The sequence below is a fragment of the Stylophora pistillata genome, chromosome 4 (assembly GCF_964205215.1).
Source record: "Stylophora pistillata chromosome 4, jaStyPist1.2, whole genome shotgun sequence".
Classification (NCBI taxonomy): Eukaryota; Metazoa; Cnidaria; class Anthozoa; order Scleractinia; family Pocilloporidae; genus Stylophora; species Stylophora pistillata.
Window position 1 is genome coordinate 13,315,482 of NC_142522.1, and position 17,381 is coordinate 13,332,862.

General features: G+C 39.3%; 1 protein-coding gene and 1 pseudogene across 5 annotated transcripts in view; both read left to right on the plus strand.

Annotated features, from left to right (window-relative positions):
* The window catches only part of LOC111329653 (uncharacterized), a 17,748-nt gene extending 14,400 nt beyond the window's left edge, over nucleotides 1–3,348 (plus strand). For 2 of the 5 annotated variants that reach the window (XM_022934401.2, XM_022934403.2), the window contains exons 24-27: nucleotides 824–880; nucleotides 1,276–1,356; nucleotides 2,321–2,448; nucleotides 2,513–3,348. In XM_022934401.2, the coding sequence (XP_022790136.2) occupies nucleotides 824–880; nucleotides 1,276–1,356; nucleotides 2,321–2,427 (245 nt within the window). In that variant the 3' untranslated portion in view covers nucleotides 2,428–2,448; nucleotides 2,513–3,348. The remainder of the gene's footprint in view (nucleotides 1–823; nucleotides 881–1,275; nucleotides 1,357–2,320; nucleotides 2,449–2,512) is intronic. The other 3 variants (XM_022934402.2, XM_022934404.2, XM_088757392.1) reach the window with 3 other exon arrangements.
* A 3,342-nt stretch (nucleotides 3,349–6,690) lies between these two features.
* Nucleotides 6,691–9,983, plus strand: LOC111329669 (uncharacterized; annotated as a pseudogene).
* Nucleotides 9,984–17,381: the final 7,398 nt, after the last annotated feature.

Consider the following 17,381-nt stretch of genomic DNA (forward strand, 5'->3'; position numbering starts at 1 on the left):
AAAACTATAACTAATCACGACTCAATCACTCACGTTTTCCCATACTTCAGGCATCTTGTTTGTTTTTTCTATAAGTTCCAGTTGGCTTCTTGTAGTCATTAGTGAGGGGCCGTAGAAGACTCAATGGTAAACTGGTAAATGACCTGTAGCGGGAAACAACGTGATCGACTAAGCGAAGATTGAAGGCTAATAGTTTCGAAAGAAACTGTTTGGGGCTGCGTCGGTGGGAGCAACGAAATAATTTGGATATATCAACAAAGTTGAAGTGGTAAATTGGCCACCGTAACGATTACAAAAGCTGACGTTTCGAGCGTTAGCCCTTCGTCGGAGCGAATAGAGGAATTGTGGGTTGTGTGTGCTTTTAAGAGTAGAGAATGGAGCTACATTATTGGTGGGAAGGTCACCTTACACCTGAAAAGCAACGTAGCTCCATTCTCTACCTTTAAAAGCACGCACAACCCACAATTCCTCTATTCGCTCCGACGAAGGGCTAACGCTCGAAACGTCAGCTTTTGTTATCGTTACGGTGGCCAATTTACCACTTCAACTTTGTTGATATATCCAAATTATAAGCGAAGATTGGTTTGTTTGGTTTGAATTTTGCGTCTGATTGGTTGAGAAGAGAGCGTAAGCGTTCTAAACCAATAGGAGGGCAAAGTGGAGTGAAATGGATGATATCTTTATCACTTCCGACACCAACAGTTAAGTTGCAAGGACAATCTTTCTCAAAAAAGTTGCTGACGCAGCTACCTTCGCACACCAATCACGACCTGCGGTTATTTGGCGCACTCTATAATTCTTTCTTTTTGAAATGAAATTAAAGGTCTATATGAGTACAAGTACCAAGACATAGGAGAAGGTGTCGATGATAACAAAATAGGTGAGCTAATTTACAAAATTAGTATTTTGCAATGTGCTTTTATAAATCAATACGTTGCCATATATCCTTTGAGAAATTTCACCAATAATTTGCCCCTCATGAAGGACCGTAGGTCCCGTCTCCTGCAGGGTTAGGGTAGGAGACGTTAATTTCCCACGCACGTGATTACTGTGTGGTGGATGTCCTCCCCTGGGGTGGGATGGATGGGTACTGGGCCCGCAGTAATTGGCGCAAGCTGTTGCGGGGTCCCTGCCTATCGGCGAAGCTAATAAATAAATAAATTAATCAATTAATTTGGACTGACTTTCTTGTAATGCAGTTTTAATATCATAATCCTCTTTTTTAATCAAGTTTATCACGAACTATTTCAACTCCTTCTTTAAACGATTAATTAGAAAGTGACGTCAGTGATCAGCTGACCAGAGCAATCAAGAACGAGGAAGCAGAAATCAGTCAGAAATCTTTAAGGAGTCAAGGTACTAACTTTGAGCTAATCACATTATAACATTTATGCGCATGCACTTACATAGTACCGTGTCCGACTCCGTTCTAACGAACCACTAATAAGATGACCTTTTGGGCGTAGAGTGATTCCCTTTTATCGGAGCTCTCCGAAGTTATTTTTCCATGACTCCCGATTTCAAGCAGGCCAGGAATCACTAAGAGATGACCAATTTATTGTTTATCTTTTCCTTTTAGGAATGTAAACAAATTTTAAGATACTAACAAAAACTGACGATAGCATGATCAGCTTTCTCGTCATCTAAACTAGACATTCTTTCTCAGGCTTCTTTAGGCCCTTTTCAGTGGATATTACCAAGTGTCCTCTTAAGTCATGTTGACTTAGCACGCACATAATTTATCAATTATGACGTACATTTCCTAAATGATTTGAGTACCTATTGTATTAAGCTATTTATTTCATTATATTGTATTGCATTGTATTGTACTAGGTATCCTATACTGTAAGTGATGTTAGTAATTTGATATTCGATTGACGATTAATATGAAATGTTACGATATTGTTAATAGAGTACAATATTGTGCAAAAGTAATGCAAAAGATTATCGTCGTTTATCGCGCTTTGTTCATCCGATGCATCGTTCATTTAAAACGAAAAATCGACGAGATATTGGAGCTTTCCTGTAATATCTTGTTCCGACGATAAATTGTTCCAACGACTATCGTTCCGGCGATATATCGCTACAACGATATATCGTAGAGCGAGCGGAATATCTTCACGATGTATCGCTTCAGTGAATTTTCTTATGGCGAGAAATGTTTGTCTACTATATCTGCGTAGCAGAAGTATAAGTGTAACTAATTGTATTGTAAGTAGTGTCATTCCTGTTTTTAAGTAGTGTTATTACGTTATTGTAAGAAGTGTTTTTCGTAAAGAAAGTTATAAAGTATATATGAAAAGAGTTATTTATTTCCCAGATCCTAAACCCACCCTTAAAGAAGAACTCTTTGCTGAGAAAGAGGAAGCCTGGAGAGAGAAGAAATACGAAGATTCCCTTGCCAGACGGGCTAAGGTGATGTCTTAAAAGAAACATAACAACGCTATGGTAAGAAACTTTCCAGTTTGATTTGATGTGCACTCGCGTCGTATTAACTGTAAGTATTTTTCAGAAGAAGTTAACCGAGATCACAGCGATCCTTGGCTTACACGTCTGGCGAAGAGTTCCTGTAGTGTAGACATCTCCAGCTCCACTGACCTCTATTTATTTGTTCAGTCAAACTGTGTAATTTTAGATACTAATAGATCCTTTCTAAATAGGGAATTATTACATCCTCTTTAAAGTTGATTTACAATTTTTATTTCTCCTGAGTTATTCTAAACGCAATGAGTAGATAACATAATGATGAATGATTTGTTTGAAATGGCGGCAGGCATGTCACCTGACAGGAACTATTGAAATATTTCTGCAATTGTCATTATATCAGATAGGACCCTGCTTGGACGGACTGAAATTACTCCATTGATGTCTGAGAATCTCGAACATGCACCGATTAAGGAGAAAAAAAGTATCCACCCTGTGTAAATTTAATTTAGTAGGATTAGGTCTCAAGATACTTTCGATTCAATTTTTACACCTGGTGTCCATCGAGAGAATAAAATTTGATTCAGATTGGAAAATCAAGAATTACGGTCTGTAAGATAACCTAACTAATGAGAAATAGTAATATCAAGAGAATACAACAATAATTTCTTTACAAAGGTGTTTCAACTAATCCAAAATACAAAAAAATGACTGTAAAGTGAAAAATTTGTTTGGAGGATAATAGAAGGCTGTACTTACGAATTCATAACTAATGTATAACTAGCCGAGTAAACTCTTAATATGACCGGATCACTCAAACGGTTCTGTTTACGTAGATGTATGTAGATAAATGCACTTGATAACGTTGTTTATCAATACAACTATTTTTAAGTGAAAATAGATAATAAAATTTTCATTTGTTCATCTCTTCATTTCTTCATCTTATCTGCTTGATCAGTAACTGGAACTAATTTTTCATTGATATTTTCAAGTTGTGTTTGCTTTTGACCCGTTAACTACCGACTTTTAGTTCCCATCCTGATCTTCGAGAGGAAAGTGATTGATGCTGAGTGGCTGTGCAACCACTTTTGATGGGGCGGGGTTGGGGGGGGGGGGAGGGGGAAGGGGACTAATGGTAAAACAATGATACCATAATTTGTAATGAAGGTGTTTGTAGCGGGGCTCCCACGCGCGCGAAGCGCGCGTGGGAGCCCCGCTTGATTTCTTTTGGTTTTATTACAGGTTTCCTTTTTTCACTGATTAAGAATTAGAATTGTAATTGTCCCGTAAACTTTCGCCTTTACTCTTGACGTTATGATCGGCTGAGTTCATCTGTAAAAGTTCACTATGGTTTGTTTGAACAGCAAGTACTTTGTGTGGCTTCTTGCATTAGTGATTCCACTTTATGGTGCCAAGCTGAGCAAGTGGATGTTATTCTTAATGTAAACGTATTGTAGCCTTAAACGTTTATACAGCCTGGCTAAAAAAGTCTTAGTCCTTCCTGTCAATGAATTACATGAATTACAGTTAGGTTTGATAGTGCAGTGAGCCAAAATTGCAGCCTTGCTTAAATGGATAATGTGTAAAATTGGGAGCTAATGTTTTAGGCTTTTGCAGTATTGTTAAATCAGTCTGTAGAGCCCCATACCCATGGAATATGGTCAAACTCTTTTCGTTTGGTTGTCGCGTGACTGACCGAGCGTACGTAAGTACGTACCTTCAGATTGCACGGGTAGGTTAGGGGAGACTATCAAAACGAAGGGAGGGTTGCCTCAGGCGAGTTTTGGTAGCTCCGCTTTTAGGCTTGGCTAAATCTATATTTTACCAAAGTAATGGTTTAGTTTGGGCTCGATAGCTGCAGCACACTTGTATGCAATCCCATCAGACAAACTAAAACGTGCGCCGAAATGCAAGTGATGTTTAAGCTACCTTTTCTACAGCTGTTTTGGTATCAAAATGGACAGTCTATTTTATCATTCTACAGCCAGCGTTTACGCTGCTATGTTGGATTGAAATTTAACTAGTCGTTGATTCCGGTAAAGGGAATGCGTCATGCTACAGATACCAGTTCGCGTTTAGCGAGAAGCATGAAAAAAAACTGTGTTAAAACAATAAAGTTTTTGGTGCTTATCATACTCAAGCCTTCTCAAAAAAAAAAAAAAAAAAACCCAGGCGGTCCATGTATCACAAAACTTTCCAAAAAGATAAAGTGAGATCTGCAGATGATCACGATAAAATATCATTTTCCGAAATCTTCAAAAACGTCGGAGTAATAGGTAAGGGAAATTTATCAATACCAAAGAGAAAGGTAAAACCAGATTGAACGGGTAATGATGTCTAAGGGAATTTAGCACGAGTTACGATTTACATATCTGCTTCTTAATCTACGACATATGAGGCATCTAGTCAGATACTACGCGACCTTACAGGGTATGGTTCAGTTTCGGAGAAGACATCACAAACGATTCATTCACTGATAGTTTGGCTGATTTATTCTTTTGATGATTTAGGTAATCGTGTTTTCTTTATATAGAAGACATGACGGGTCTGACATTGACCTCTGTACAAAAAAAGCTGGAGTGAGCTTTTCTTGGATGGCGCTTAATCTGATATCTGCTGAGAATCGGTATTTTCTTTCCATGTGCGACTTTGAAGTAATCTGCTTTTGTTTGAGGGCAAGGCTCCTAGCCTGACGGGTGTGCTCTGTGACTCACCGTGAGGGATAACCTTAGGTGTAGTGCCCTGTGACTCACAGTGAGGGATAACCTTAGGTGTAGTGCTCTGTGACTCACTGTGAGGGATAACCTTAGGTGTAGTGCCCTGTGACTCACTGTGAGGGATAACCTTAGGTGCAGTGCCCTGTGACTCACAGTGAAGGATAACCTTAGGTGTAGTGCCCTGTGACTCACCGTGAGGGATAACCTTAGGTGTAGTGCCCTGTGACTCACAGTGAGGGATAACCTTAGGTGTAGTGCTCTATGACTCACAGTGAGGGATAACCTTAGGTGTAGTGCCCTGTGACTCACAGTGAGGGATAACCTTAGGTGTAGTGCCCTGTGACTCACAGTGAGGGATAACCTTAGGTGTAGTGCCCTGTGACTCACCGTGAGGGATAACCTTAGGTGTAGTGCCGTGTCGCTCTTGCGACGGTCCAGGCCCTGCTACGTTCCGAAAGGAAACCATTATAAGGTGGCGTGTAGCCATGCCTGTAATGCGTTCCAGGCTTAGAACACATTTTATCCAACTCCAGGCAACCGTTATTAAAAAAAGGGAGCCTGTTGCGTGTTGCGTTTGAAATGCCGGCCCCTTAGTTGGAACAAATTTACCCTGATAAGGTGCTCTACCCAGAAGAAACTTCTTTGAGTGGCGGAATGTTCTGTGGAGGGTAATTCAAAATTACCAAGAATATGAAGGAAAGATCGTTCTCACACTTCCTGACATTTCCTGCGATACCAGGAGATTATTCTGCCTACCCAGAAGAATTTTCGAAGCATTCTCTTTTCTAGCCAATATCTTATCTCCTTGCTTTTGTGTGTTCAAAGGATATGTTTGCTTATTTTGTCGATGAACGACTTAACCTTTGTAAACAAACGTTGTTTTATCTCGCGGGTGGTAATATCATACAGTTCTGTTTGATTTCTTTTGGTTTTATTACAGGTTTCCTTTTTTCACTGATTAAGAATTAGAATTGTAATTGTCCCGTAAACTTTCGCCTTTACTCTTGACGTTATGATCGGCTGAGTTCATCTGTAAAAGTTCACTATGGTTTGTTTGAACAGCAAGTACTTTGTGTGGCTTCTTGCATTAGTGATTCCACTTTATGGTGCCAAGCTGAGCAAGTGGATGTTATTCTTAATGTAAACGTATTGTAGCCTTAAACGTTTATACAGCCTGGCTAAAAAAGTCTTAGTCCTTCCTGTCAATGAATTACATGAATTACAGTTAGGTTTGATAGTGCAGTGAGCCAAAATTGCAGCCTTGCTTAAATGGATAATGTGTAAAATTGGGAGCTAATGTTTTAGGCTTTTGCAGTATTGTTAAATCAGTCTGTAGTATTAAAATACCTGGAAAAAGAAAATAATGGCAGATTTTCCAGACAATAAAACGTTTAGACTTTTATAATTCTTAATTAAAAGAAAGGAATGAAATTTCATTGTACAATTATGTTTAAACTGAACTACAATAATAATAATAATTTTCACCACTAATCGCCGTCGCAAAGTACAGCAACGACGCAGCTCAACAAGGTCGAACCGAAAGCTTACAATGGCCCCTCTGGCAGCCGCTATACGGTCCATTTGTGATCTTGGAACACAGCCTACAGCAAGCTGGAATCATCTGTATGTTGGTTTTTGGTGAGGGAGGAAAACCGGAGAACCCGGAGAAAAACCCTCGAAGCAGAGAAGAGAACCAACACAAACTCACCCCACTTATGGCGTCGGATCCGGGAATCGAATCCGGGCCACACTGGTGGGAGGCGGGCTCGAGTACTCTCGCCACTACGCCATCCATGCTTCCCTTAATGATCTTTATCTTAAAAGTAATTTTTCCCTTCTATTGAACATTTGGGAATACAAAGGTAGGTATAAAGGCTCACGATAGTATAAGCTCCTCATTGCGTAATGGTAGCTATAGGATGTCGATACATCGGGAAAACTGATAAAAGATGACAAAATTGGCTGTTTAAGTACAATTAAAAGTTCTGGGTCATCGGAAATAACAAACAAAAAACGGTTTCCTTTTCTTCTTTCTTGAAACTTCCCCGCCTCAACAAGACAAAAAGCACAAGTATAATCGAGAAATAAACCGATGCAACTTCTAGCTTGATTAATATCGCTAAGACGTGCGACAGCAGTCTGATATCAAACAATTCAAAAAATTGAAATTGTAAAGCTATGGTCGTGGTCTTCCTCGCACCTCGAAAGACATTACCGACATTAAACGACTAAAATCAAATTAAGAAAACACAAAAGCAAAATCTATGTTCTAAACTAAGTGAGCTCCCTAGATTATTCTCTTCCTGCTTGAAGACCCAAATGTGGTGGTTCAGTCTTATCCACGGACGAAACGATCTTTTGGAAATCCTGGTCCTCCATGCAACAGTGAGTGGGTGGCAATGAAAGGCTTTACTGGGTTCAATATATATTAATACTCTGTTTAGTATGTTTCAGTTTTTCCTCTTAGTGTTTCTTGATGTCATCCTGTGGCAGTTATTTTTTTTAGGAGGTCTTAGAAACGCTTGAATTCTAAATGGCTACTAAAAATGTCCAATCAGTGCATGTCGCTCTTTCATGCGTTAGAGATCGCACTAAAAGAACAGTTACGTGTATTTTATCAATTCCTAATCAGTCATTCAATGTTGTTGTTGTTTTTTTAAAGTTGCCACTCGTTGCTCTCATTTTAGTGGAACATGGGGTATACCTGGAAAAATGGGAGCAATCGATTATAACCGTATTAAATTCTTGCTGACCGATCCTCGTTTCCCATACCTACTATCGTACTCAACAACTTATGTGCCATCATTCGAACAGTCTCCTAACTGGGGAGACTTCTTTGGTTCTCGTTTAAGAACTTACTTCGTCCCTCCTCAGACCGGAAATCATGATTTTTTCATATGTATGGATAACCCTTTATGAACATCACAACAAGAAGTATATCCTTGACCAATCAGTTAAAAGATCTGAACCAAAATAAGTTGGGAACAAATAAGTCGGCAGCATGCGAGAAACGGCCAAAATACATTTTTTTTGAAGATGATATTATCCAACATTGCCTAAATTCATCTGAGCAACACATGCAACGGAAACGAAACAAGTCTGAAATATCAAAACACTTTCCGATTGAAAGCCAGCAGTATAAAACAAGTCAATCGTGGTAAAGGACAATTTGAGAAGCCAATGAGCTTGTCAGTCTCACTGAACAGAAGCGTGTGTATGGCGCCATGTTCAAAGTTATTAATAGCATGCTGATATAACTATACTAACTAAACGAAACTTGAGAGCATTCTCCAGAAACTGTCGAGACATTTTATTAATTATAAGGACAATTTTTTCGAGCTTAATACGATAGTTACTTTACCTACATGGGTATAGGTTAGGGTACCCTAACCCTATATGGGTATCGAGACCTTAAAGATCAATATATCTCGAGAAATTTTTTTCGTGGATCGCGTTTTCGTCCAAATATATTCGAGAAGCTCTGTCACTATTGACGCAAATTCTTTGGTGTTACTCTTCCCTTTAACCTCTAATGGTGGAAGTGAACTCATCATTAGTACAAATGAACCGTGAGGCAAACAAAGCAATGGTCTGCGAAGTGGACGGGGGTTTTCCTACGGAGAAATATGAATACGACAGGTTATTAATGTTCAGTGTACATTTAGTCAGAGGCAAACGTTGACCGACTTATTACTCAAGTACAAAGTTTTCAATGTTTATTTTTTCCTTTTACCAAGTCACAAAATTTCCATTGCCACCGTATTCCAGAGATTTACCTACCAGAATTCAAACGCCGTATATTTAAAGAAAGGACGTTATTACCACATGGAAGCCATAATGAAGGATGACCATCAGATTGATCATTTGAAAGTCGGTTTGCAAACTCCAGACAAAACAGTTTACAACGTTTTTCCGTCGTCGTTCCTTTGGACAACGCAAAGTTACGCAGGTACTTGCATTTAATGTATGGTCCCGATGGAAACAGGGACCATACGTTTAGTGCTTTGTGATATGTTCAGACTTTCCCTCTAACAATCATATGGCAAAAAGATGTTGTAATCGGCGCGAGGGCAACAATTGCGCAATTGTATCCTGGTTGGGATACATTTGAATTTGACCAGGGGCACGTGACCAAGAATCAATCAGTCACAGTGCTCGTTTTGCCAAGTGAAAGTCTAGGTATTTAATCATCCACAGTATTTCCCGAGCGACTGATCATTTCAAATAAAGAACAAAATGAAGGCATAAAATAAGAGGGATACAAAAAAAAAAAAAACAAACAAACAAGCAAAATAAAAATTTAGCGATGGTATAGAATTTAAGCTCAACGTTGTCATACTTTGACCGTCAGTGTCTACATGTACTTACTTTTAGTTGTAATTTTAGTGTATCTTAAAATCCTAAATTAGAATAGCAAAATGTTACAAAATGACAAAACTCACCGCATTAGCTCTAATATTAAACAATTTGGACATTAATAGTTTATGCCATAACACTTAGTCTGAGGTTTTCTAAGCATCACAGTTATCAAGAAAAAAGCAAAGGTGCAAAATAATTTAATATGTAAAATGTACTTTAGACCGTGGATGACCTAAGTTTTGTTTGTTAACAGTACACAATATGACCCAGCAGTCGCCTTTATTAAGAACTGCTGCAGGAGCTGGTGCAAAAGCAAGTTTTTCATTTGGAAAAAAATTGGCGATGAGCAGCGGAGAAAAAGCGCCATCAGGAGAAGAGGCTAGTACCTTGGCTGGAATGCAAGCTGGAGCATCAGCTGGAGCTAAAGCAGGCGAAAATGCTGCTATTGAAACGATGACAAAGGCACTCAGGAAGAAACTTTAAATTCTTTTCACGGTGACAACCTGCACAAATCTAAGATCAATGTTAATCGATCAATGTGATGGAAGGGTGGTTTCTACAACCGGTCCCGGAATAGCGAAAGCTACGGTCAAAGGGAAAGGAAAGGATTAACAGGAGGTATAGTGGGAGAGGGAAGAGTTGGGCCAGGGAAGGGAGGAAGTGTGGGAGAAATGAGAGGCGGAGTTTCCTAAGACCGCAGGTAGAGGCGGGCGCAGTGGAGCAGGAACGGGAGGAAACGGTGGAGATAGGGGAGAGGGAGGTAAAGGAGGAGGGGGAGGAGGAGAAGCAACCGAAGGGGTAAAAACAGGAGGAGAAGGTAGGAAGCATGGGTAGTGGAGGAGGAGGAGAAGGTGCATGGAAATGTGGAGGAACTGGATGGGAAGGTGGAGAAGGCCTGTCCATCACAATTAATGCAGGAAAGAAATCAGCTGTTAGTTCAACCAGCAGTGCTATTACAAGAGGGGGTATCTATGGCGCTGCTGGCAAGAGTGCAGGAAGACAAGATATACCCCTTACCGAGATGTGACGTATATTCCAAAATCAGGAGAATTTCCACAGGAAATGGCCAGATCACTGGTCTGGAGAGTTGGAGCTGCTTCCAAAAGTGAGTTGTTCTTGATTAGTTTGATCTTGTAAACGCTAATCACTTTACAATCGTTTTGATCGTGTAGTCATCAAAAGAACGAGTCACCCTTATTCGTTCTATCATAGTTGTAGATAAAGCAATGTACACGATTCACTCATGACACGTACTGTTCTCACAGGAGAACTTCACCTTGAACTATTGTTTGAAATCAACTGATGGGCAATTGTTCATAAAACCTGATTGTCAGATATTCATTGCGCACGTCCCCGCCTTGTACCAAAAAAACTAACGAAGATCGAGACAGTGTCTCTTTCGAATCTGCTTGCTTTTCTGGGTATTTCCTGAAGCAAAAGAACTACCACTTTCTGATACAGAAGAGGGACAGATCAGAACTTTTTGGTAAGATAAAGGTCCCCTTTTGTTAGAAAAATATGCTAACTTAGATACGTAAGTAAACGTAAGAGTGAACAAATTAATTTAGAAATCTGAAGTGACACCTGGAACAAACTATGCGTTTTACCTACAATTAAATATCATAGAAAATAATACTATTAATCAAAAGAAGTAAAAAGTTTCATTTAGAAAGAACAACTGACGTTTTATTTAAATCAGAAAGGTGATCGTGTTTTTTCTCGCAACTAGCCCTAGGAATTTTATCTAATATCAGCTTGCTACTTGAACGTTTCATATCACTGATATTTTATGTTTGTTTTCATAAAGAGACAGTTCATTCTATGCTTATTGAGTTATGACGCATACAAGCAATATCCTGTTCAACTCGATGCACAATGACTGGTACATCTGCGAATGTATACCTGTTGGAAAAACAGAGACGAGACTTACAATCAAACTCATCTTAGACTTTTATAATGGAGATCCGGACGTTCTTGATCGCTGTACGTTTTTACTTTATCCCATTCTTCAATCAGAGAGCAAGTTTAAGAACTGTAAAGGCATGATTGGCCCAGATCCACGACGCATGATTAATGGCCAACCGCTTCCAAGTGCTCCTCCTTTGATGAGTTTTCCAGAGGCAGCTTCACAGACCATTGATGCATAGTCATGTAATATTCAGTGCCAGAAAACTACTTCTGCTGAATGGTGGGCAAATTCTTTCAGAGCCAATGGTACCAAGTTGCCCCGTATTTTGGGACGTGTATGTTACATCCACGCAAGAAGCAACTTTGAAAGGTAAACTGTGAATGAAAAGCAACTGAGGTTGAGCCTAGAAGTTAAGATGCTGAATTGGTGATCTCTATAATTGTACTGGCAGCTCGTAGGATTGAATGGCATTAAACCCATAAGCTGTCTTACTTTCTTTCACGTGAAGTCTATATCTGGATCCTTTAAAAACCACATGACCAGTGGTTATTAATGTGATTTATATTTCGGGAAAGCATTTCTACAAATATAATTATGATAACTTTCACTACAATTTCTGTGTCTGTCACTACAATGCCTGTGTTCAGTTACATATTTCGTTCAACAGGACACATTTCCTCGAGTTCTTCATCGCCGTTATCTTCTTCCCCCCCCCCCCCTTGTCAGTGAAAATTCCAGCTCCAATCAACCTGCCTCCTGCTCGTCCCAAAATTTTGTCATTAACTATTCCTGGTACCTCGTTCTTCCCTGGTATTTCATCAGCCTCTCAGTCGTCCGGACTGGTTTCAAACTTCAAAACAACCAATAACAAGACTCAAATTTCTATGAAGACGGCACTACCAACTTTGTTCCCCAGAGAGAGTTTAACTCCTGCTTCGTCCATTCGTGGTAGGCCTCGGAATTGAGGGAAACAGCTGTTTTACACATAATTTATCGGGATCACATTTTACTCATTGGAAGTCCACTAAACACTTGTGAACAAAAATAGAAATAACCTGATATTTAAGCTTTCTTTATTTCAAACTGTTTCTCTCTATATTTTGCTTTTCCAGGCTTGTCGGGTGCTTCTACAGCTTCCACCTCCATGCCACCGGTCAAATTTCCAGCCCCAATGGATGTCTCTTCTGATCACCCCCAAAAAGCAATTCCATTTACTCTCCAAAGGTCATTTGGCAAATTTTATCATCTTCCAATTCTTGACTCATCTCAGAAATATGCAGCGATGACCAATTCTTCAACCACCCAATTAAATCAAAAGGTTCCACCATGTATGAATCAGTTTGGAAGATGCGAAATTCCTCTTACTTCCTCATCCGGTAAGTCCCTCGAAAATAATGGAGTGCAGACCAGTTATACCGGTCTTCTTGGGTCTCAGATACACATGTACTTGTGTCGCCCTATAAAAAACATCAGGATGAAAATTCAGATCAAAAACCGAACAAACGAGAACAACGCATAAAAACCCGCTTTAGCAGTGCTTCTTCTTTTGATCATTATAAAGAATTATCCTTTGTACGATCATGCTGTTTTGTAGGATCGGAAGGATACCCTTCATCGGTCTCAGTAATAGCCCCAACTAAAATCTCTCCTGTCCTCCCCAGAACGTCGTCGTCTTCTGCAGTTTCTCACTTCCCTGGTAATACTTCACCCCAACCAACATCTAATTTTCTTTAGGAGTCTGGAGCCATCTCAAATTCTACAAAAAACACTGTTGAGGTTGTAAATCCAAAGAAGACGTCACCCTCTACTTTATTTCCTTCGAAGAGTTCAGCAGCCGGTTTGTCCATACCTAGTACGCCGTCCTCAGAAAAAGGTAATAAAAAGCCGTTTTGTATATCTCAGAGGCTTACTTTGATTGTTTAAACAATTTAGGTAAAATTCCATGGAAAGATGCTTAAGCAAAAACGGCGTGATAGCAACTGTGAAAGTGGTTCAAAAGTTACCCTTTCATTATTTGTGTTCTCAGGATCCCAGGCATTTTTTCGGATTCCTCTGTTCGTGTCCTCCTTCAGCACCGATCGATGATTTCTCTCTTGCTATCGTTAAACTATAGTTACCATCAACTCCCTCTCCTCTCTCCTTTCCCTTCCAAAATATTTCATCCTCTACATTTCTTTTCCTCCTTTAACCTATGCAGTTGTCATAAATTCTACTCCTGCAGCTGAAAATGTTCAGAATCCAAAGAAGACTACCTCGTTCCTTCATACTATTCAGCTCCTTTGACGACTTCATCTGTTACGTTGTTATCAGAAAAGGGTAAAAGGATGATTGTTTTACGTCATGAAAACTATTACTTTACCCTTCTCATGAAGAAGTTTTATATTATTTAATTAGAGTTCTGAAACGTTTGAATGATCAGTGGTCTATAGTTCTATCCAGCTAATTTTCTTTAATTAGAAAGTATATATGACCCTTGAGTTTTACATGTATGAACACCAAGATTCTTGTCAAAGTTTGCAACCCAACTTTGTAGTCTGATGTAAACAACTTGATCACTTTATTTGCTCTATTGTCGAGCGCTGGGCATTTGTGCTTTCACGCATTGCAATATGTTGCAGGATGCTTATAAATCATACTCTAAAAAAAGTTTCCGGTACCATGTTATTTGAATTGACTCCATCTTGTTACCAGGCGTCGCTTCGTTAGGATCCTCCTCCGCTTTCCCTGGTTCTCTGCTGACGGTGCAATTTCCCCCTCGAATACCTGTTGGTAGTTCCGCGCCTCGTCCTTCTGTCCTTAATGAAAGTCCTCCACCTTTTCCTAATAGCTCCTTCCCGCCAGAATCTGTCGGTATTCCAGACACTTCCCCTTGTCACGCCTGGCCTTCCGTTCCAGAAACTCCATCAAATCAAAACGGTAAAAGTCAAGTTCTTTAGCAGTTTTACCAAATTGAAATCATGAGAATACCAGGTTTTGTATTATTCGTTTTCACAGAAATCTCATCAAACTCTTTAACATCCGCTTCCTCTTGGTCACGCCAGTAAAACGTCCATTTCCAACAGAATCTGCACCTCTCAAGAATTCTTCGGTAGTTCTACCTCCGGCTTTGACCTCTTTCCCCCCTTGTAGTTTCTGGTTTCCCTAAAGCTCCAGCAGATCTAGAGGACCTAATTAATGACTATTGTTGCTCCTCCCCGGATGTCGAAGGCAACATCTCTAGCTTCCATTTCTTCTGCAATGAGCCAACCTTCTAATGTAACTCCAGAAGCTCCATCCGCAAATGTGAGTAGACAAATTTTTCAAGATACCGTTTTAATTCTTTGCTCTTAAAAATATAATCTACGTGGCTCTCAATTTTCTAGTAAAGCAGTTTTCGTAAACAGGGCAACACATAGCACAGAAATGCTGAGAAAAAAAAAAAAACGATCCTCAAACTTGACACTGATTTTTATATTCCTGACAACAGTTTGAAAGCGCAATGCAAAAGTTACAGTTTTTTTAAGGGGCAATGTTTTCATGAAAGAGATTCATGATCATTCAAATTTTTTTCCCTCGCAAAGGATCAGCCAGGCCATAAAGCCCTGAATCAGGTTCACACCGTATCCAATATCTCACGTCTAGGTCTTGAATGTCATATAAAGCCAGTATTATTTTTTTGCACAAGGATATGCCTTCCTTTCTGCCTGATGCACTGTTGCAAACAACGTTTTGTCAGCAGCGATCCAAAAGAGAACTAATCTTCTACATTTTCAGTGCCTTTCGTGGCAAAGAGTCATCATAATCATGGAAAGTTTTAATTAAAAGGAAAGTAACAAGGGATATTATTGATTTTTCAAAAGAGCCGACAGGATAGACTTTTGTAAATGAGACAGATGTTCTCACCGAACCTTTATTATTCCATAATGTCTACTACGTAACTCAGTGTAAATTTTCTGCCCTAAGTAACGGCATTCAGCGTCAACTGACCTCATGAAAAGTTAACAGTTAAGTTTCCATAATTTTGGCTTTTTATGGTTCGTCCATTATTCCTAGGAGGTTGCTATCCCAATACACCGAAATGAAGTGCGACTTTTTGCCAAGCGGGCAAAAATTCGAAACAGTGTCGGTGGCTCAGACAGACTCATTTAATTTCTAGTACGAGTCGAAGCATCCATAAGCATATTGGCCAAAGAGAAAGGTTTGGAACCCCTTCTAGCGAAACTTTTAGAGCGATTATATCTTGTTCAGATAACAGAGACATCATTTCGATATCATTAAGAATACACAAATGATAAACCAAAGTGAAAATTAGCTTACGAAAAGTTAGGTAACGGTATTCAGTTGGGCACCCGATCATAATGCTTTCACCTTTATGTCTTAAAAGGATGAAAGAGTTGTAAAAATACCCTCAGCCCTAAATCAGTTAATTTCGAGAACCTTTTGCAGCAGTCATTTACTACAACGACTAACATGAGTGACAACTTTGAGATTTGAAACAAGTGCTCTATTTGACTTGCATGTGAAGTGCGTCCACGTAAACTATCAACAGCTTACAACGGAACTCAATTGAGCACCTGACCATTATGCTCTCACCTTTATGGCTAAATTAAAAAGGAGCAACTAGTTGTAAAAATACCCTCGGCCCTAAATCAGTTCATTTTGAGAACTTTTTGCTGCAATTAGTTACTACAGCAACAATATAAAAATCGCAATGACTAACATGGGTGACAACTTTGAGATTTGAAACAAGTGCTCTATTTGACTTGCATGTAAAGTGCGCCCACGGGAACTATCAACGGCTTGGCGGGCGTCCAAAGTACTTTGATCTTATTTCAAAATTTACACTATTTTTGGCCACAATGCATTTAGCAGAAAACAGCAACTAGCTCTTTGTCAGCTTTCATGTAAGAAGTATTACAGTTACAACCTTGACCGTCTTTGCCATCAACTCAAAACTAGTGTTATTCTATCCGAAATAAAAGTATATATCCCAGGCGAATAAAAACTTAGTTAAGTGACCCATGCAGGATCAGGACCAGTTCACTTCAACGCTTCCGAGCACAGGTGGCGTGTCAAACCCATTCAACTGCTTTTTCATCGTTTGGAAATTGCAACTTGAGATGAAGTTGTCATCAATCATCGTCTCTTTAGAACTGTACTTTCTACTTATCTTGTCATTTTCAAAGGGTGAGAAAAAGGAAAACAAATCTAGAGATTCAACAGGTAGGATGTTGTTGTTTTTTTTTTCGTTAAGGGCACTGACTTAGTTTTAACCTAATAGTGATGATCAAAGCTAGCTTTACCCGACTTTTCATAACATCGGAAAAAAAATGGACATGCAGAGTGATCAATCGAGTACTTGAACAATAGATTACGTCCCAAAAGCTAATTTTTTTAGTCGGCCACAGCGTAAATCAATCTCCAAAAAACTATCGACTAAGCAATCAGAAGGAGGAATTTTTTTTATATCTATTAAGATGTAAGCTTAATCCGCTGCTTGCATGCAAAATTTCTCAAAGCAGTAATGTTGATGACAACCCGAATAATAATGCGCGTTTAAACAATTGGAAACTATGTTCGAATGAGATTTTTGCAGTGTTTACTGGGACAAACTTGTGAAAGGGAGTCACACTTTCCTTAACGACAAGGTTATGCCGGTTTTTTTTTATGTCTCTAACTTGGCTATTGAAATACTGGATATCAAAGGAAATTAAGGGAGAATAGAGTGCTGGTTCAACTGCATGCACTGAAAGGCACAGAATAGTCAGACTCGCGAAAATAAAGAAAATGAGTACATTTTGTTACTATGGAGTTTTATTATTATTCTTTTTAGTTTAATTTTGCCGAGTATATAAATTTCACCTGGGTACGCGCACCAATAATTCACGAGCGCACGAACAGTTCAAATTCTATGTATACTCAAAGCTATTCCTTGGACACCACGGAAGTTACACTACGTTCCAGCTTCACGCTAATAGTCAGCTAAGTTCGTC